Source organism: Gekko japonicus, unplaced genomic scaffold (genome assembly GCF_001447785.1).
Source record: "Gekko japonicus isolate JY-2015 unplaced genomic scaffold, Gekko_japonicus_V1.1 scaffold44, whole genome shotgun sequence".
Lineage (NCBI taxonomy): Eukaryota > Metazoa > Chordata > Lepidosauria > Squamata > Gekkonidae > Gekko > Gekko japonicus.
In genome coordinates, this window is record NW_015174845.1 from 384,163 (window position 1) to 402,507 (window position 18,345).

The 18,345-nt window shown below is 43.6% G+C and overlaps 1 protein-coding gene across 2 annotated transcripts in view; it reads left to right on the top strand.

Moving 5' to 3' along the window:
* The window catches only part of EML1 (echinoderm microtubule associated protein like 1), a 200,886-nt gene that overhangs the window by 134,377 nt on the left and 48,164 nt on the right, over positions 1–18,345 (top strand). For both annotated transcript variants that reach the window (XM_015424450.1, XM_015424449.1), the window contains exons 3-5: positions 6,697–6,829; positions 11,459–11,593; positions 14,272–14,300. In XM_015424450.1, coding sequence (XP_015279936.1) covers positions 6,697–6,829; positions 11,459–11,593; positions 14,272–14,300 — 297 coding nt within the window. The remainder of the gene's footprint in view (positions 1–6,696; positions 6,830–11,458; positions 11,594–14,271; positions 14,301–18,345) is intronic.

Genomic DNA, 18,345 nt, shown 5'->3' on the forward strand with positions numbered 1-18,345 from the left:
AACTCTCCTCCTCCTCCTCCTTCCAGCCTTTTCAGTACTTCTGCATGAGAATCTACTGTTTTGCAGTTCCTTTAAAACAAGACCTTTCACGAACCTCTTTCTCCCCCTCATTTCTGAAAGCTTCCATTCTATTTAGCTACAACTAACTTGGTCCATTGCTTTCAGTGGGAAAGTAGTCAAGAGTAGCTGTTGCTAGACTGGGGCTGTGGTTAGGAATAATACTATTTGAGGTAGAAAAGTAGACAAATAATTGTGCTATCACTTTTTGGTAGGGTTGCCAGGTCTCTGGCGTAAATTAATGTGACGTGTATACAGTTTTCTACATGACCCAGAAATGACATAGGCTACATGACCCGGAAATGACATAGGCACGTCGGGGCGATGCTCTGGTTTTTGGGCAAAACTCTATGGTAGAATTAGTTTCTACCATAGTTTTTTGCCCAAAACCCAGAACATCATCCCCGACATGCCTAAGTCACTTACGGGTCATGTAGACACATCATGTTAATTTAAAGCATTCCTCCCTTTTGGTGTAGTGGTTAAGTGTTCAGACTCTAATCTGGGAGAACCGGGTTTGTTTCCCCATTCCTCCACTTACAGCTGCTGGATGACCTTGGGCAAGCCATAGTTCTGTCAGAGCTGTTCTCTCAAGGACAGTTCTGTCAGAGCTCTCTCAGCGCCACCTATCTCACAGGGTGTCTGCTGTGGGGAGGAGAAGGGAAAGGAGTTTGTAAACTGCTCTGAGACTCTGAGTGAAGGGCAGGGTATAAATCCAATCTCTTCTTCTTTTTGGGGGGCAATTCCCCCCCTCCCCACCAGCTGGCAGCAGAGAGGTGGGGGCTGAAAGCGGGAGACCCCCCGCCCCTACCGGGGGGTCTGGCATCCCTACTTTTTGGGTTACAGCCGATCACTGTGGCAATGTAAAGAAATAATTCCATGTATACAGTTTTCTTCTTCAGTTCTCACAAATTAACCGTTAACTGTTATTGGGTGAACTCTTGGAACTCAAAGAGAGGTGGCCTGCAGACACTGAGTACCAAGATCCCTTCTGCTTCTAGTTTTAATGATTGGTACAACTTACTTAGCAACGCAATTGTTTGCACACACTTTCTCTCCCTGTGACAGTGTTTGTAAAACTAGTTGAGTTTTCAGAGATGTCATATTAAAATGTAGATTCACCTCATTCAAATAGAGTCCCCCCACTGGCCATTTACAGATCTTGTGTATCTAATACCACAATTAGGTTTATAAAAAGCTTTGGCTTTGGCTTTATAGTATAGCTCCCCCCCCTTTTTTGGGGGGGCTTCCTCTGGCATCTATCACTTTATTTGTAATCTTGTCAGACCTATTAATCCATAGATCAGCATTGCAGTGAAAATACAAACTGCTGATTCTGAGCTTCATAAACATGTTTATGCTGCTGCCACAGATAAGACCCTGGAGCGACCCCTCCTCCCAACACCGCCCTTCCAAAACATATATCTGAAAGCTGTCAGAAAGTGTGATTTATCTGAACCGTTGCTTTTGGCAGACTTTGGCAGTCATCAGTGATATGTTTGGGTTTGTTTCTGTAGTTACCAACATTAAGCTTTACAGTCACTTCAGCAACAAAAGATTCAGTAGCGACAAGCTATGAAGACACTGAGGAACTTCAATAGTATTAATCATTCTTGGCTGATACCTCCTTAGGCTCTGTCTGTGGAAATGACAGATTCCCCCCCCCCCACGTCTAAAAGGTTTTCTAGGAGTCCTAAGCAGAGTTTACACCCTTTGAAGTCCATTGACCAGTGCATTTAGGAGTGAGTAACTTTACTTAGGATTTCACTGTAAGGCTTGTAGTTATTTCACTGTAAGGCTTGTAGTTATAGTGTCACATGAATGCATGATTTTCTTTCTGATTTTTGAGAATTGCTTACATTTTTTTAATAAGGCATTAGTCCAAGGCTTGTAGTTATAGTGTCACATGAATGCATGATTTTCTTTCTGATTTTTGAGAATTGCTTACATTTTTTTAATAAGGCATTTTAAAGCGGCTTTTCCTTGCAGCTCATTGTTGTTACAGACAACTTCCAGAAACTTGTGGATTAATTTCCAGTGAATTTAAGTTGGTACAGTTCGTTGAAATATCATCTATTTATGTAAACTTCACCTTTCTCACTGAGTCTGGGGTTAGACTACAAAATTTTATAACAATGCAATAGGAGCAGTATAAGACGAGCTAATAAACAATGCAGTAAGATCAGATTACAAAATTATTTATTATCTATTTATTTTATTGTGTTGGTCTGCAGTAGAAGAGCTAGTTTTGAGTCCAATAGCACCTTGAAGACCAACAAGATTTCCAGAGCATACACGTTCCAGAGTCAAAGCCCTCTTCATTAGATACCTGATGAAGGGAGCTTTGACTCTCGGATAGGGGTGTGCAAAAATAATAATCAGTTTCCGCAGGCAGAAAGACTACGGTATGTCAATTTCGGCAGTAGGATGGATTGGGGAGTCAAGGCCAGCCCAATGTCAATTTTGCCCCCATTACATTCTATGAGCCATTGAAGTCAGTGGCAAAAACATAGGGGAATATTCTGGGGGCTGGAGGGGAGGAGGTTTGACGGAGAGGCTCCAGACTCGCAGGGTAGCTGCTGGAGCCTCTCCCCCACCAAGTTTCAAGAACATTGGACCAGGGAGTCCAGTTCTACGGGGCCCCAAACAGGTTGCCCCCATTCCCTCCATTGTTCTCTATGGTGGGAAAAAAGTTACTTTTCCCCACGGTGCTGTTAGTGGCTCTGGGGGGGAGGGGGTTTGAGGGAGAGGCTCAAAATTTTCAGGGTAGCTTCGGGAGCCTCTCCCCACATAAACCCCCATGTCCCAAAGCAATTAGACCAGTGGGCCCAATGCTATGGGCACCCAAACAGGTTACTCCCATTACCTCCATTGTTTCCAATGGGGAAACCCAGCCAACAGCAGTTAAGGCAAGCAAGCAGGCAGCACCCAGCAGTCAGACTCTCCCAGAGAATCTCAGGGAAAGTGAACTGTCTTGGGAGGTGCTTGTTTGCCATGAGAACAAGTGGCACACTCCAGAACAAGTGGCACTGTGGCAGTGCAAGCATGCCACGGTGCTGCACAGAAACCCCAAAAGACCAACAGGAACAACATTTATACTGGCCCTGCCCTGTATAAATTGATGGTGCAACCTCATTGGACCACTCACACCACACACCCCCCAAAAAGGATATTTATACCACTGGAAAAAATGCAGAAAATGGTTCTGCTTTTTAATATTTTTAAATATTTGCCATAAATGTAATTTAATTTTATATTTTAACACTGTTTTATTTGTTCATGATGAAGTAACTGAATCTATGTATATTTCCCTTAATTTAAAGCAAAAATGCACCACAATGCTGTGCAGAGGTTGGCCCCTCCCCCAATTTTTGACAGCAAATAACCCCTGTTGAAAAGCTGTGGATGGGCATATGGAGCTCTGTGGACAGGGCTTTCTTATTTATTGCATTGCATTGCAGTTCTCTTCAGCCCTGAGGAGCTGTTCAGTGTGTGCAATGAGGATGTTTTTGCTAGCTTAAGATATCTGTGAATGCATCACACCTTCTTGTGTATATTAGGGCTTGGGAACACACAGTCCATATTCTTAGCACATTTTTTTCTCTGTTACAGTTCTCATGAGTAGTTTTTTAAAATGGTATATCACTACTATTTGGCTGAAGTGCCGTCTTCAAGATTTTTACAGTCTACTTTCTGTTTGTTCAGTTTTCCTTTGGGTGTAGCTGTAAAAGGCCAAGAATTCTTTTTGTCCAAGTGGCTACTAAAATCAGCCCGAGGGGGGGGGGGGGGCTGGCTGGCTGACTGACTGACTAGATCTGAGAGGTAGTTAATGGCTCCTTAAGAGACGGGGTGTTTGCCCCAGCCTTCAAACAAGCTGTGGTGTGTCCACTGCTGAAGATGCCTGCCCTGGTCCCAGGAGGTTCCAGTAACTGTGGACCAGTCTCAAAGGAGTACCTTTTACTAGCTTTGATTAGTTAGCTGTAGCCTTTCCTGGGCAGCAAAGATCTGGCCACTATGGTACAAGCCCTGGTTACATCTAGGTTAGATTACTGCAGTGCCCTCTGCGTGGGGCTACCCTTGAAAAGTGTTTGGAAACTTCAGTTGGTGCATAATGCTGAAGCCAGGATGTTGACTGGAGTGGGTGTAGAGGCCAAGGCCCAACTACACTGGCTCCTAATCTGTTTCCAGGCACAATTCAAGGGGCTGGTCTTGACCTTCAAATCCCTATATGGCTTGTGAACAGCATGCCTGAAGGACCTCCTACTTCCTTATGAACCTACCTGACTGCTTCCTTCATGTTCTCGAGGCCCTGCTTTGGTTGCCCCTGCCTTTTGTGATCAGCCAGGTGGCAATTCGGAAGAGGGCCTCCTCAGTCATGGTACCAAAACTCTGGAACTCCCGGCCCTGAGAGACTCACCTGTTCCCATTTTCTGTTGATGACTTTGTTTTGTGTCGTGTTCTCTCAGTGAGCCCTCCTTCCTGCCCTATGTTTTAAATTAATTACTGTATTTATGAGTCTGTATGTGTATTTTATCATTGGTTTTTATTGTTCAAATGATATAGTTTTGTTTGATTTTAATGGTTTTTAATATGCTTTAATGGTTTTTAAATATGTGTATGTTTTTAATCCGTCATCTGCCTTACATGTTTATTGTGTATGTTTTTAATCTGTTATCCACCTTGGTGGCCCTGATGAGGGCAGAAAGGCAGAATATAAATTTTGTAAATATCTTTATCATCATAGACCTTTATTGACATGACATGGTGTTACAGAAAGATAAAAATAAGATAAAACTGAGGGTTTTATACCGCCATAGTAGAGGGAGAAAAGGTCATAAACAGTCAGTTCAGAATAACATTACCCAAAATTAAACTATAAATTAAAAACTGGGGGGGGGGGGGCTGATGTTCAGTCTAGAAGACATAAGGTAAATTGCTTTTTTTGTTTTGTTTTTGGAAGAGCAATATTGCTCTTCAGGACAATTGACTAAGTGGGATTGTGCTTTAGAACTTGTTCTCTGAAAGCAAGCAGGTGCTGAACTGTTTTCAAACCACCCCAAAATTTTAAAAATTATATTGAACACAACTCATGGAAATGTTAATGAACAACAAAAGAAGACTGTGAAATGATTACGCCACTGATGGAAAACCAAACATGTTATACTTATGAGACACTGCTGGACAGAATTAGTGCTTCGTTTTTAATATTTTTGGACCCATTTAGGAGGTGGAGTGGCTTTTTGGGAGGCCAGTATAGCCCACACGGAGCTAAGGTCTCCTTTGCTTTCCCTACACACTTGGAAAGGACAAGGTCACCGAACGCTTCAACATAAGGCATGAGAGGCTCTTTCTGTTATTTATTTAAGCACTTCAATACCACCTTTCTTCACCTCACGGTGAACTCAAGGTGGTTTACATAAACGCTTCTTATACCAGCAATATAAAACAACCTAAAACTTCTTTAGTACTCCTGAATTCTTAAAATGCCAGTAACATAAAAGCCAATATTCTAAAACCAGAAAACCTGACGCACCCCAAACCAACCAGTACCTTGAGGTGAATGCTCTGGCAGTGACACAGGGTAGGGAGAGAGGCCGTATGGGAAGGTAGGGGAGGACAGGGCTAGGCTGGTCTTCAGTGAAGCCTGATCGGTATCTTAGCTTGCGTACAGAGAAAGCAGAGATTGCACCTTTAAACGTTGTCTTTTACTAGTCTTTGCATTGGTAGGTGCATTGGTAGGTGAAAGGTAACGGTTTGGTAGGTAGGTGAAAGGTAACGGTTTCCCTTGCTCGAAAGCCAGTTGAATCCGATTCTAGGGATGCGGTGCTCATCTCTGTTTCCAAGCCAAAGAGCCAGCACTGTCCAAAGACATTTCCATGGTCATGTGGCCGGCATGACTAGATGCCAAGCGCCACGGAACGCTGTTACCTTCCCACCGAAGTGGTGCCTATTTATCTACTTGCAGCTTCATGCTTTCAAACTGCTAGGTTGGCAGGAGCTGAGGCCAGAGACGGGAGCTCACTTCGTCACGCAGCAGTAGGGTCTCGAACTGCCGAGCTATAGACCTTCCGGTCTGCAGTTCAGTGTCTTAACCACTTGAGCCTCTGCAAGTTGGTAAAGGTAAAGGTTCCCTTGCTCGAAAGCCAGTCGAATCCGACTCTAGGGTTGCGGTGCTCATCTCCATTTCAAAGCTGAAGAGCCAGCGCTGTCCAAAGACGTTTCTGTGGTCATGTGGCCGGCATGACTAAACACCAAGGTGCACGGAACACTGTTACCTTCCCACCGAAGTGGTCCCTATTTATCTACTTGCAATTTCTTGCTTTCGAACTGCTAGGTTGGCAGGAGCTGGAACTAGAGACGGGAGGTCACTCCGTCATGCGGCAACTCGGGTTTTGAACTGCTGAACTACTGACCTTCCACAGCTTGCAGTTCAGCGTCTTAACCACTTGAGCCACCGCAGCAAGTTGGTAGTTAGAGTCAATTAAGCGCTTGCTTATTGTGGTTTAAATATTTTTTTTTTAAAAAAACAGCTTAAATTGCAAACCATATATTATGGCATTTGATTCTTGCCGTCAAGATTCTTTGCTACATGAACTTTATAAAGATGGGTTGCCACTTTGCCTTCTCTTTGTTTTATAGCAAGACCCCTAGTACAAACACTGCCTTTGAAGACTACTGTTAATAATGGAACTGTTCTACCAAAGAAGCCCAGCGGCTCTCTGCCTTCCCCATCAGGAACCAGGAAAGAGATTGTATCTCCAGCAGCAAAAAGGTATTCAATATCTACCATGTGTGTAATATTGCCTTTCTTCAGTTTCTCATACCTTTTTTTTTTTTTTTTTTTGGCTTCCAAGGTGATACATTCAAGATAAATTTCTAGATAAGTAAACTAAAGTACTCTGGAACCTCATAGCAATATCTTCAGTGTGATTAATGCTAGGTTAATTAATTAGGGTAAAAGTTGATGCAAGAAATTCCAGTTCTAAAGGAGCACATAAGTAGGTGGCTGTTTTCTTTCCTGTGCAATTTGAGGTTAAGCACAGGAAACCTCTTAGTGTCAAACAACACATTTGGGTTTTTAACAAGGTGGCCCTGGGGAACCCAGACTCAACGAGGGTTCTCTGCAGCCACACAACAGAAGCCCCAAACAGGCTGCAGGGGGCCAAAGGGGGACCTACTTTCCCCTGAGCTATTTTCCCATGCAGAAATTGCACTGAGGAGAAGTTATTTCGCCATTTTGGCTGCGCCATGTGCACAGGATACTCCATACAGAGCAGCAAAAAATGGGGAAATAACTCCCTCCAGTTGTTTCCACACGGGAAAATGGCTCAGGGGGAAAGGCAGGAGGCCTTCCTCCCCCTGTGGTGGCATTCTAAGCTTGTTTGGGCTCTCCTTTATTTATTTATTTTTAAGCCATTCTCCAAAGCAGCAGTGGGGAAACTGAGTTTGGTCCAGGGAACCCTGACCCAACACTTTAAAAACACCAATGTGTAGTTTGGTCCTTTGAGGTTTTGCGATATGTCCTGAAGAAAACACCTTGGTTTCTTTTATCATACCCACAGAAACCACAAAGATGGCTGAACAATATTCTGGTTGGTTTTTCTTGCTACATTTTTGCAAAGATGGGACTTCTGTTGTTCCCGTTACCTTAACTTTCTGCAGTCTGCTTATTTTCAACAATGGCAAGCAATCAATGAAGCCAAACACCTCTAGTCTGTCTTCTACTGTTGTCATGCAGAGGAATCCTTTTAGAGATCTCCTTTTTTTCCAGAATGTTTGCCTCTTCGCCTTTCTAGATGTGTCCAATATATTAGTTCTGTTATGATGAGAATTCATGCTCTCAAGAGGCAAGTGAATGTGATTTTTCTTTCAGTATTCCCTGGTTTTCCTTGCCGAGCCATTTTTCACTTCTTTGGTCATATTTTGTTTAGTTCTGTTTTATGCCAAGGATGACAGTAAATGTTCATAAGGGTTTGGGGGTAAGGGAGAACAACTTGTAGATATAAAAGAAGCAAAGCCTGTGAGATACAACTTTTGTAGTGCCAGGATTCAGGGTTCTTATCAGCACAAGAAACCCCTAATGCATTAGGCTATGTCTGCACCTCCGCTGCCATTATTCCAACATGCCAGAAAATGGGAGGCAGAGTTATGTGGTACGTTATATCTCTAAACCAGAGATGGTGTTAACGCTGGATGCTTCAAGACCCTTCTCTTGCTCCTGGCACTGGACAGATCATTTACTAACACACACATACGAAGCTGCCATTTACTGAATCAAGGTCAATATTGTCCACTCAGACTGGCTGCAGCTTTCTGGGATCTCAGGCAGAGGTCTTTCACATTACCTACTACCTGGCCCTTTCAACTGGAGATGCTGGGACCTTCTGCATGCGAAGCAAATACTCTACCACTGAGCCATGCCCCTGTCCCCATCACAGTAACTGTCACACTGTTCTGGATACTAGGTCTGTTGTTTCTATTGTGGTTCTAATCAACACAGGAGTCTCTGTGCTATGAATCAAGATGGGGAAGCTGTCCAGGAGGGAAAGGTAGAGACTGGGTTGAAAATAATTTTAAAAACCCCCAAGAGAGGTCCTGATAAGATGCCGGGCTTCCTTCCTTCCCCCTATACATAGCATGATTAAAAGATCATGCTTTGTCACCCTGCCCATAAGAGGTGTGCCTGCCCTGCTTTGGGCATCCCCAGGTGCTCATACTTGACTGTGATGTTTGCATGGGGTGTAAGTGCACAATATACTTTTAGACTCGAAGAAGCATGGTTCAGTGTGTTTGGGGGCCTGTGCGCAGAAAGGATGAGAATTACCTGAATGTCTCCAGAGAGACAGAAAGAGAGGGAGAAGGAAAAGGGGGGGGGTCACAGTTTCAACACAACTGACAAATATTTTGGACAACCGGAAAAATACCCTTCGTTCAAGGCAATAATATAAAACTTTATGGCACATTACGGTATTTTTTCCAGGTTATCTCAGTAAGAAAGGAAAGACCGTGTCAAGGAAATGCTAAAAGTATAACCGGCTTGTTTATGTATTTATTGGAGGGAAAATACAGAGTATGTGCACCAATTTATAAATAAAAAGCCACGTTAATAGCGCATTGGTGCCCCCCTTTCATAGGTCAGTCTCCCACTGATCTCTCTCTCTCTCTCTCTCTCACAGGCACACACACAAAGTAAACACACTAATTACTATAGCAGAAGGAGGGGGTGTTCTACATTCCTAGAATATAGCAGCGTCAGCTGTCCCCTGATATGGGCTGTGCTGACTATGCAGAAGTATTTACTCAAGACACAATGACCTATTACTAGATAGAATGCCTCAAGAGTTTTCATTTCTTGCCCTCATATATTTAGGGTTGCCAACCTCAAGGTGGTGGCTGGAGATTTCCTGGGATAACAACTGGTATCCAGGAGACAAAGACCAGTTCCCATGGAGAAAATGGCTGCTTTGGAAGGTGGACTCTATGGCATTGTACCCCTGTTGAATTCCCTCCCCTCCCCAAACCCCACCCTCCTCAGGCTCCACCCCCAAAATCTCCAGGTATTTCCCAACCTGGAGCTGGCAACCTTACATATATTATAAAGATTTTTGGTTTTGGATATCTGCCATTTCAAATGGTTATGTACCATCATTCATTATTTGTCTCTCTTAACATTCTCTTATCTTTTTTTCTTCTCCTTGCTGCTGTAGTATTGAGTGTTCGGCCTCTCTCCTATGGGTTACTGTTCTGCTTTTTGCATTTATTTATTAAAGTGTTTACATTCTGCCTTTTATCCCCTGCCAACCATGGGAAATTCATGAATTTCTTGCTTTGAGAACAAAGACATCTCATGTCTGCCTTACAGAGAGCTTCAGACTGAGAATGTGCTTGTTCTTTGCGAACTTCTTAAAGCCTTCAGTGTCTTTGTGCCAGAAGCAGTTAGCTCAGGTGGTCAAAACAGCCGACCAGGGAATCCATTAAACATCGGGGTTCCTTAATCCTGCTGCGCCTAACATGCAGGGTTGTCTGTTGACTGCATGAAATCGTATGTCTTGTATTTGTAACTTTTTGTTGTTGTTGATGTTCCTTGTTCTTACATTCTTATTTTACTGCATTCACTTTTATTCTGCTTTGTTTATGCACTTCTCATTCATGGAATAAGCAGGTCTGTGAGTCTTCTCAATGCATGCAAAATGAAAAAAACTGCTCTAAGGTGAGGGATTCTTTCTAGTATTGTAATGTCATATCTCTTAAGTCTCTGTTTTCTTCTTCCTTCCTCTCTCTCACTCTCTGTCTGTCCATGATAAAAAAACCAGCATCTTGCATTATTGTGAATAATTGTAGTAATGATTGGGGGGGGGGGGGGAACCAGCTGAAAACAATCCTCATAATTAGCCCTCTCAAATTTGCTTTTAACGTTAGGGAATATTAACTTTTATTTTCTCTGTTTCCTTACTAACCCCTCCTACTTCTTAATGAGGATTTCTTAATTAGACTTCTTATTGATTCAAATGCCTTTGCGTATATTCTGCTTTGCCGTCTGATTGATGTCTATGTACGTGCCATTCTTAATAATTCCTTGAGGAGACACCTAATGGTCTCACTTTAGTGACATTTCTCAGTGGTCTAGGAACTATAATTCATCAGGTATTTCCCTTTCTTCTTCTAAGTCTATTTTGAACCTCTTTTTTTAACAGCCTCATTAAGACAACCCCCCCCTCCCGCAAGCAAGCCTGAAATGCAGAGCATTGCTCTGAATTTGTGGCCCAATACAACAAGCATGCAACCTCTTCTCCCAGGGAAGCTCTCTGTCCCAATGGAGTAGAAACCACCCAGATTCCCTTTCATATGCCACTCAGAAACCCTTCTGAGCCAGTCACGGGGCCTTGGGCCGGTGTACCCCCAGTGAGCACTTTGACTGTTTCTGCTTCTTAGAACAGCAGACCCCAAGGCCCTATTGTCCCCCTCCTCCTGTTGCTGTTTGCAAGGAGCCTGCTGTTAAAACCAAAGCACAAAGGCCTGCTGGGCACGCTCATTTTCACGGGTCACTGAACTGTGGCCTAAACAGCCCTAATGAGAGCTGACCAAAGTGTTGTTCTCTTTTGGTATTGTGCCGTGCAGCAGTGACTGGGACCAGAATGCAGTGAGCGAGAACTCAGTTTTAAGGATTAAATGGAAATACTTAAAGTAATTTTTTTTGAAGGTATATAATTCTTGACTTAGAGGTTATGAAGTACACGCGTATTTCAGCACGCTTCCGAAAGGTGGGTCCAGTTAGTTTGGCTCCATATAAATTAGATTACTGTTTTGGCACTGCGTTTTTGTTCTTTGTTTTTGTTCTAGAGCTTTACGTGTAGGTTTCCTTGACCATAAATGGACATTTTCTCCCCCTCATTTCCGATAGCACTGTCAAAAGAACCAACTCAACGGAACGTGTGTCCCCTGGGGGTCGGAGGGAAAGCTACGGAGATTCCAAAGTCAGCCGTAATAGAGCTGGATCCACGAGCAGTTCATCAAGTGGCAAAAAGAACAGCGAAAGGTACGGCAAGTTCTTTACATTCCTTCCGCTTTGCCCCCACTTCACTCTTAACGTTAGCCACAGATTTTAAGGCTTTTTGATGTCGTCATGGCATTTTACAGAGTAAATGTAAGAAGGTTATGGTTTTGACAGTGGAGGAGATACCAAAGGGGGAAGGATGATGAATAACAGAAAGAGGGAGTGAATGGGAAAAGCAAGGCAGGAGTAAGAAGGAAAGAGCTAGGCATACTTAACTGGTAGCGATGACTTTAATGTAGCCCAGGTTAAACGTGAAAAGAATGTCAAATCTGTAAAGGCTCGAGTTGTTAGGCTAGGTTTCTTTCCATGGAGGCGGGCTGTAAGATGGAGAAGGAAGGAAGACAGAGAAGAAGTGGTTACAGAAGGGGAGTCCCAACCTTAAGAATCAGTAAGGATACGATGGCAAGATTCTTTTTGGCAGCTGAATATGGTAGAGCGGGAGGAGCGAAGGTCCCAGTAAAGACACCAAAAGCTTCAAAAGTAAGAATGAAGAACCACAGTCAGGGGGGAGGGGTCATGGTTCAGTGGTGGAGCATCAGCTTTACATGCAGAAGGTCCCAGGTTCAATCCTTGCTATCTCCAGTTAAAAGGATCAGGCTGTAAGTGATGGGGAAGACCTCCAACTGAGACCCTGAAGAGGTCTCAGATGATACTGACCGTGGTGGGCCAATGGCACCTTCATATGTATAAGATAACCTGTCCATCTTAGAGGAGGACATGATATCTTTCACCCTGGCGGCAGCAAGAGGAACGGTGCACATGGCATCCACGGTCTTAAACCGATCTTTCTTGCCTAGGATTTCCCCCATCTTAAAAAAATATATCTGTTGATATGTCTGTGGTCTGCATATCTGTTAACAACGCCACAACAACAGTTTTCCGGGAGCTGCAGCAATACAGTTGTGACCCTGTCTCACTGAAGCTGAAAGTGCTCTCTCCTCCTCCCACTCTCCTCTTGTGACTCCATCCATCCCCCTCAGCGTTCACAAGGCATTTGTATTGAGTATGGATGGGAAGTCCATGTAGGGATCAAGGAGGCTGAAAGCAATGAACAGAGAAGATTGTAGTAGTCAAGGTGGGAGAGCACAACAGTGTTTGGTCTGGTTAGACCTCACCTAGAGTATTGTGTTCAGTTTTGGGCACTGCAATTTAAGAAGGATATAGACAAGCTGGAATGTGTCCAGAGGAGGGCAACGAAGATGGTTAGGGGTCTGGAGACCAAGTCTTATGAGGAAAGTTGAAGGAGCTGGGTATGTTTATCCTGGAGAGATGATAACCATCTTCAAGTACTTGAAGGGCTGTCATCTAGAGGATGGTGTGGAGTTGTTTTCTGTTGCCCCAGAAGGTTGGACCAGAATCAGTGGGCTGAAATTAAATCAGAAGAGTTTTCGGCTAAACATTAGGAAGAACTTCCTGACAGAGCGGTTCCTCAGTGGAACAGGCTTCCTTGGGAGGTGGTGGGCTCTCCTTCTTTGGAGGTTTTCAAACAGAGGCTAGATGGCCATCTGACAGCAATGCGGATTCTGTGAACTTAGGCAAATCATGAGAGGGAGGGCAGGAAGGGTTGCCTCAATGCTTAGTTCTTGTGGCCCTTTCTTACACGGCCAGGGAAATGCTGACTACCACTTTGGGGTCAGGAAGCAATTTTTCTCCAGGCCGGTTTGACCGGGGATCCTGGAGGGTTTTTTTTTTTTGGTCATCTTCTGGGCATGGAACAGTGATCACTGGGGGTGTGTGGGGGAGGTATTTGTGAATTTCCTGCCTTGTACAGGGGGTTGGACGAGATGACACTGGAGACCTCTTCCAACTCTATGATTCTGTGATACTGTGATTCTAATAACTTTTCCTCTGAATTTCCCTTCTGTTGCAGCACCAGGTGGCTTTTTCAGACTTTAAAAACAAACAAACACAGCAACGAGTAATTGCTAGATTGGTGTAGCATTATTGCATTATAATGATCTAATACCACAGCCTACCAGTTCCTCTGAATTTTGAGTTTTTACTTTAAAAAATCAAGTCTGTAGTCTCTTTGTTGGGGAGATACTCGAAAGGGCTTGAGACTTGCAGGCTTACTATTTTATTTAAACGAAAGCCGGAAATTCAGTGGAACTCATAGACAATGGCAATTGATCATTATAATGCTATAGCAATCAAACAGTTACCAATTTTTAAGACCTCCTGTGATGCTGGAGGAAAAGGTGACTGGGGGGGCAGAGGGAAGGAAAATGTTACAAATATGGGTGGGACTTTTTATGTGCTTATGGCTTGCTGTTTAATGGCTTGTTTTTTTAATATTATGGTTTTAATTGTAAGCCGCCTCAAACATGACTCTGAAGTGGCAGCATAGAAATATTCTAATGAAATAAGGGGATAAAACCTTCCTCAAGAGGATGTGTCAAATCAGCTTTGGGAAAGATTGGAGCAAAGCAGAGGAGAACCTGGAAAGTTGACAATTAGGGGACAAGGTTGTGTGAATGTCCTTTTTTTAAAAAAATCCAGTTTTGATGCCAAACGAGAGAAAAATCTCCATGCGGAAGCAGTCAAGGTGGGTGGTAATACTGGTAACAGACAGGAGGAGTATAAGCTGAGGAGGGTTTGGGAAGAAAAATTAGCATCTCAGATTCATTAAAAGTTTTTTTTCTTCTTGATTATTTTCACAGCAAACCCAAGGAACCAATGTTCAGTGCAGGTAACTGTTACGCTTTCTCTATCCTCACATGAAAGATGTATTTTTGATACTGTAACTTTTTTTGTTCTAATCATGGGTTTGAAGATACTGGTTTGGTATCATCTAGGTTTTCAATAGAGATAACCAGTGATCAGTGGTATTGTAACTTGATTCCTGAATCATGGCTTATGTGAAATAGGTTTTATTTTTAAGTTTTCTTTGTAGGGAGTAATGGGATGAGAGTAAACAATTTCACATTTTTAAAAAACTGAACTGGTATACCAAGCTTACCAGGTTTTGCTTTCTTTATCTGTTTATTATGAAAGCCATTAATCCCCAGTCATTTGGGATTTAGAGTAGATTCAGAATTCACTTTCCGTGCATTGAGGATGATATTTCAAGCAAAGCGATATTTAGATGAGACCAGCGGGGGACCTCATTCAATGGGTCTCTCAGCTCCTTGGAGGAAAGGCAGGATACCGAGTGATAAGAACGGGGAGTTCCACTTTTTTCAGTCAAAATTATGTTATCTCATCTTTGCACACCTTCTGCTGTAATAAGTTTCTTCAAGCAAAATTCCAAGTGGATCTACATAATTATTGCTTTATTAGATTTCATTTTTGCACAGTTAGCACCCATAGATCAGTACCATAAATTGGTTGCCTCACCAGTACCGATTTAATAATTTTTGGCTTGGATCCTAAGCTTTGTTTGCGCTGTGCTGCTCACTGTGGAGCACATTCCTTCAGTAATAGAAGCTTCTACTTGTTCAGGATTAGCATCGCACAATGAACCGGAAAGTACTGCATGGTGAGGGTCTGCATTGGCGATAGACAAAGCAGAGTACAAATGCAAGCAGACTTTAGGACTCAAGCTTTGGTTGATAATATGTGGACCAACACAGGGGTGTGTGCTAAGATTCAGTGGTTTAGAACCAAACTAAACGGTTTCCCCCACCCACCCTGTGGCTGTTTTGGCACTTGAAAAGGCAAGGGGTGGGAGCAGGCAAGAGCTCCATGCCATGGACCCAATCAGGATCAAGCCCTTGCAGCATTTTCAAATCACTTCAAAATGGTGACGCCAAACTTGTGGCGGCCACAAGGCCTCCATCACATTTAGTTTGGCCCTTAGATGCAGACTTTCTGCGAATGACTGAAGGGTCTTTGAGGGGGGCACTCTCCCAGTGCAACTCCTGGAAAATTTGCTCCTGAGGTCTGAGCATCCATGAGCATCATTGGGAGATATGGCACAGGTGTGTGTGGGTGTGTGTGGGTGGGTGTGAAGGGCCAGAAGGGGAAATTGGCAGCAATTTCACTTACATATACTGCTTTTGTAGTATTTATTTATAAGATTTCCGTCAGTGATACTCAAGGAAGTTGACAGCTAAAAGTAAATATGACAATACATTTTAAAACAAAACAATCGCTATAAACCAGACATTGCATATTAAGAGTCATTAAAAAAACAAAAAAAATAGATTAGTTAAATTTATTCAGTGGGCTCTGGGAAGAAAATGGTTTTTAACCAGCGCTGGAAGGCTTGTACCATTAAGAAGAAGGCTCAAGTCCATTTGTGGACCTTGTGCAAGAGGGCTGTGTGTGTTTGGGGGGGGGGGTTTTGATGATTTTTTTCTTCTGATTGGTCCTGCAGATTCCCCAGTCGCAAGGAGTGGCTTTTCAGGGGTTGCAGGGACTGTATTCAAAAGAGGAAGGTGGCAAAAATCTAACCCAATTAGCCCAGAATTCTGTGTGTACCAAGGGTGCACCTCTGTGTGCTTGTTGTAATATCTACCTTATCCAAATGGGGCTTTTCTGCATTTGCATTCTCCTCGCCTGTATGTTCCTCTTGCTTTCAGGCTTCCCCCACTGTTCTCCATGTGGTTTGTGCCCTCTAGTGGTTGATTTATGTCCCGCATAAAAATTTGCTGTTCAAATCTGCCGGGAGATATGGTGGACATAATGTGGTGTAATATCGAATCAACCAGTAGAGGGAGCAAATCTAATACAGCACAGGGAGACTACCCCCCCCCCCAGAAGCAACAGGAGCACGCAAGCAAGGAAAACGAGACTCCTGAAAAGCCCAGAGTCATGTAAGTGAAAGACAGAATAATGTGGAGGATAGGTCAGGTCACCCTAATGCAGTGTCAGTGGCTGGGGGGAAAAAACAACAACAATCCAGGCTCTAAACCAGGATTTCAGTGTTTTGAACACAAACTGGACCAGAATACACAGCCTACCTGAGATTGTTTTCCTTTAGACATCAAGTGTAATTCCCTTTAAAGTCATGGGTTGAATTTGGACTCAGTAACTCACCAGTCATCACCAGTCATCAGCAATCCTTTTTGTGTGCCCATAGCCTTTAGATTTTTTTAAAAAGCCCTTATGTCACATAATAAGGAATTGTGTGGTCTTGTTACACCTTCTTTTCTGTTTCCCTGTTCTCATTGCCAATGGATTCAGCCGAAAATCTCCACCCTGTGTATATCTTGTTCCTCTATTGTGTATATCTTGTTCCTCCATTGTGGGGTGGGAACCATTCACAAGGCGGGATCAGAGTGGGAGGGGGATGATTGGAGGGATTAATCCTTTCCGGACCACTGACTCAGCCTTGTAAATTATTGCCCAGGGATCTTTAATTTCTTTACCTCTGCTAAGTCCCAAAATTGTAAGTGACCCAACCTTGGGAAGTGGGGTGGATTGCCTTGTGTGAAAGTACTTATAGGTGGAATTTACCTATACGCATCCCTTCTTCCTAACCTTCTTTTCTAGGTGTTCCTCCACACAATTCCTGTCCGCTTGGCCAACCTAGGATCAGGTTCATAGTTTGGATGCAAACTAATATTTCTGAGAGCACAAGGGCTTCTACCCTCAGGGCTTGATTTCTCTGCCTCCCACAGCAGCCCCAGATGCTCCCTGTCATCTCGTCTCTGGAGGAGAGGGGCCCCAGGGAATAGGGTTTCGACAGGTGCTTTGAGCTTCCATGAAAGGGGGAGTGTGGGAAAGTCGTAGTCCAAGGGTCCTTGTGCCTGCAGAAATCTGGATCCAAGCCAAGTGAACTTCTAATTTGGTACACGGTACTAGAACGGATGAATTTAAAAATCAGGGTCTTTTCCTTGTCTTTAATCTCAAGTGAGCCTGACTATAATTTGGGTGGTTAAGGTTTGTGTTTTTTTTAAAGAGCCTAAATAAAAGGTAACCTTCCTAGCAAAATACGGTCTTGTTTTTGTTGTGTACATTCAAAGGATACATTTAAATTTATGCCTAAATAAATACTACTTCTAAAAGAGGGATGCGTTCTTTTGTTGATGGAGAAGAAGCCTAGGATATTGAGTGTAAATCATTGAGTTGTTTAGCAATTGAGTGCAGACAGCTGAGTGTTCTTACCATGCCTAATACATGATAAAATGTTCCTTGCCACCTGGCAAGATGGTGCGGGTAGCCAAGCCGCACCAGAGTTGGGAGAGTTCATCCCAGTTTAGCTTGATCTTTAGGGGCTCAATACTTTCTTAACCAACAAGTGGGCCTCTAAAGGCCAGTTCTCAAAATACATTTTTTGCCTATACATGCGGTCCTGCCTGCCCCCAATTCTGCATCCCTTAACGTGGGTAGTCGCAGATCAGCAGCAAAATCTGTGGACTTCCATTTTTGGCTGCTTCCATGAGAATTGCTGCTGATTCCATCCATAGGGTTGCTGACCTCCGGGGGGGGGGGGGGACCTGGGGACTGGGAACTGGAATTACAGCTGGTCTCCAGGTTACAGACATCAGTTCCCCTGGAGAAAATGGCTGCTTTGGAAGGTGGGCTGTATGGCATCATACCCCACTGAGATCCCTCCCCTTCCCAAACCCCCCCCAGGCTCCACCCCCAATCTCCAGGTAGTTCCCAACCCCAATCTGGCAACCCTATCCATCCGTGATAGTTCTGTTCACATGTTGTTTGCCCACATCCAGGGACAGATTAGACACCTTGTATGGACAAACAAATATATTAGTGGAAGAGACCCTATGGTGGATCCCTAGAACAGGGAATTAGGTAAGCCTGACTGTTCTTGAATACGTCTTTATCTA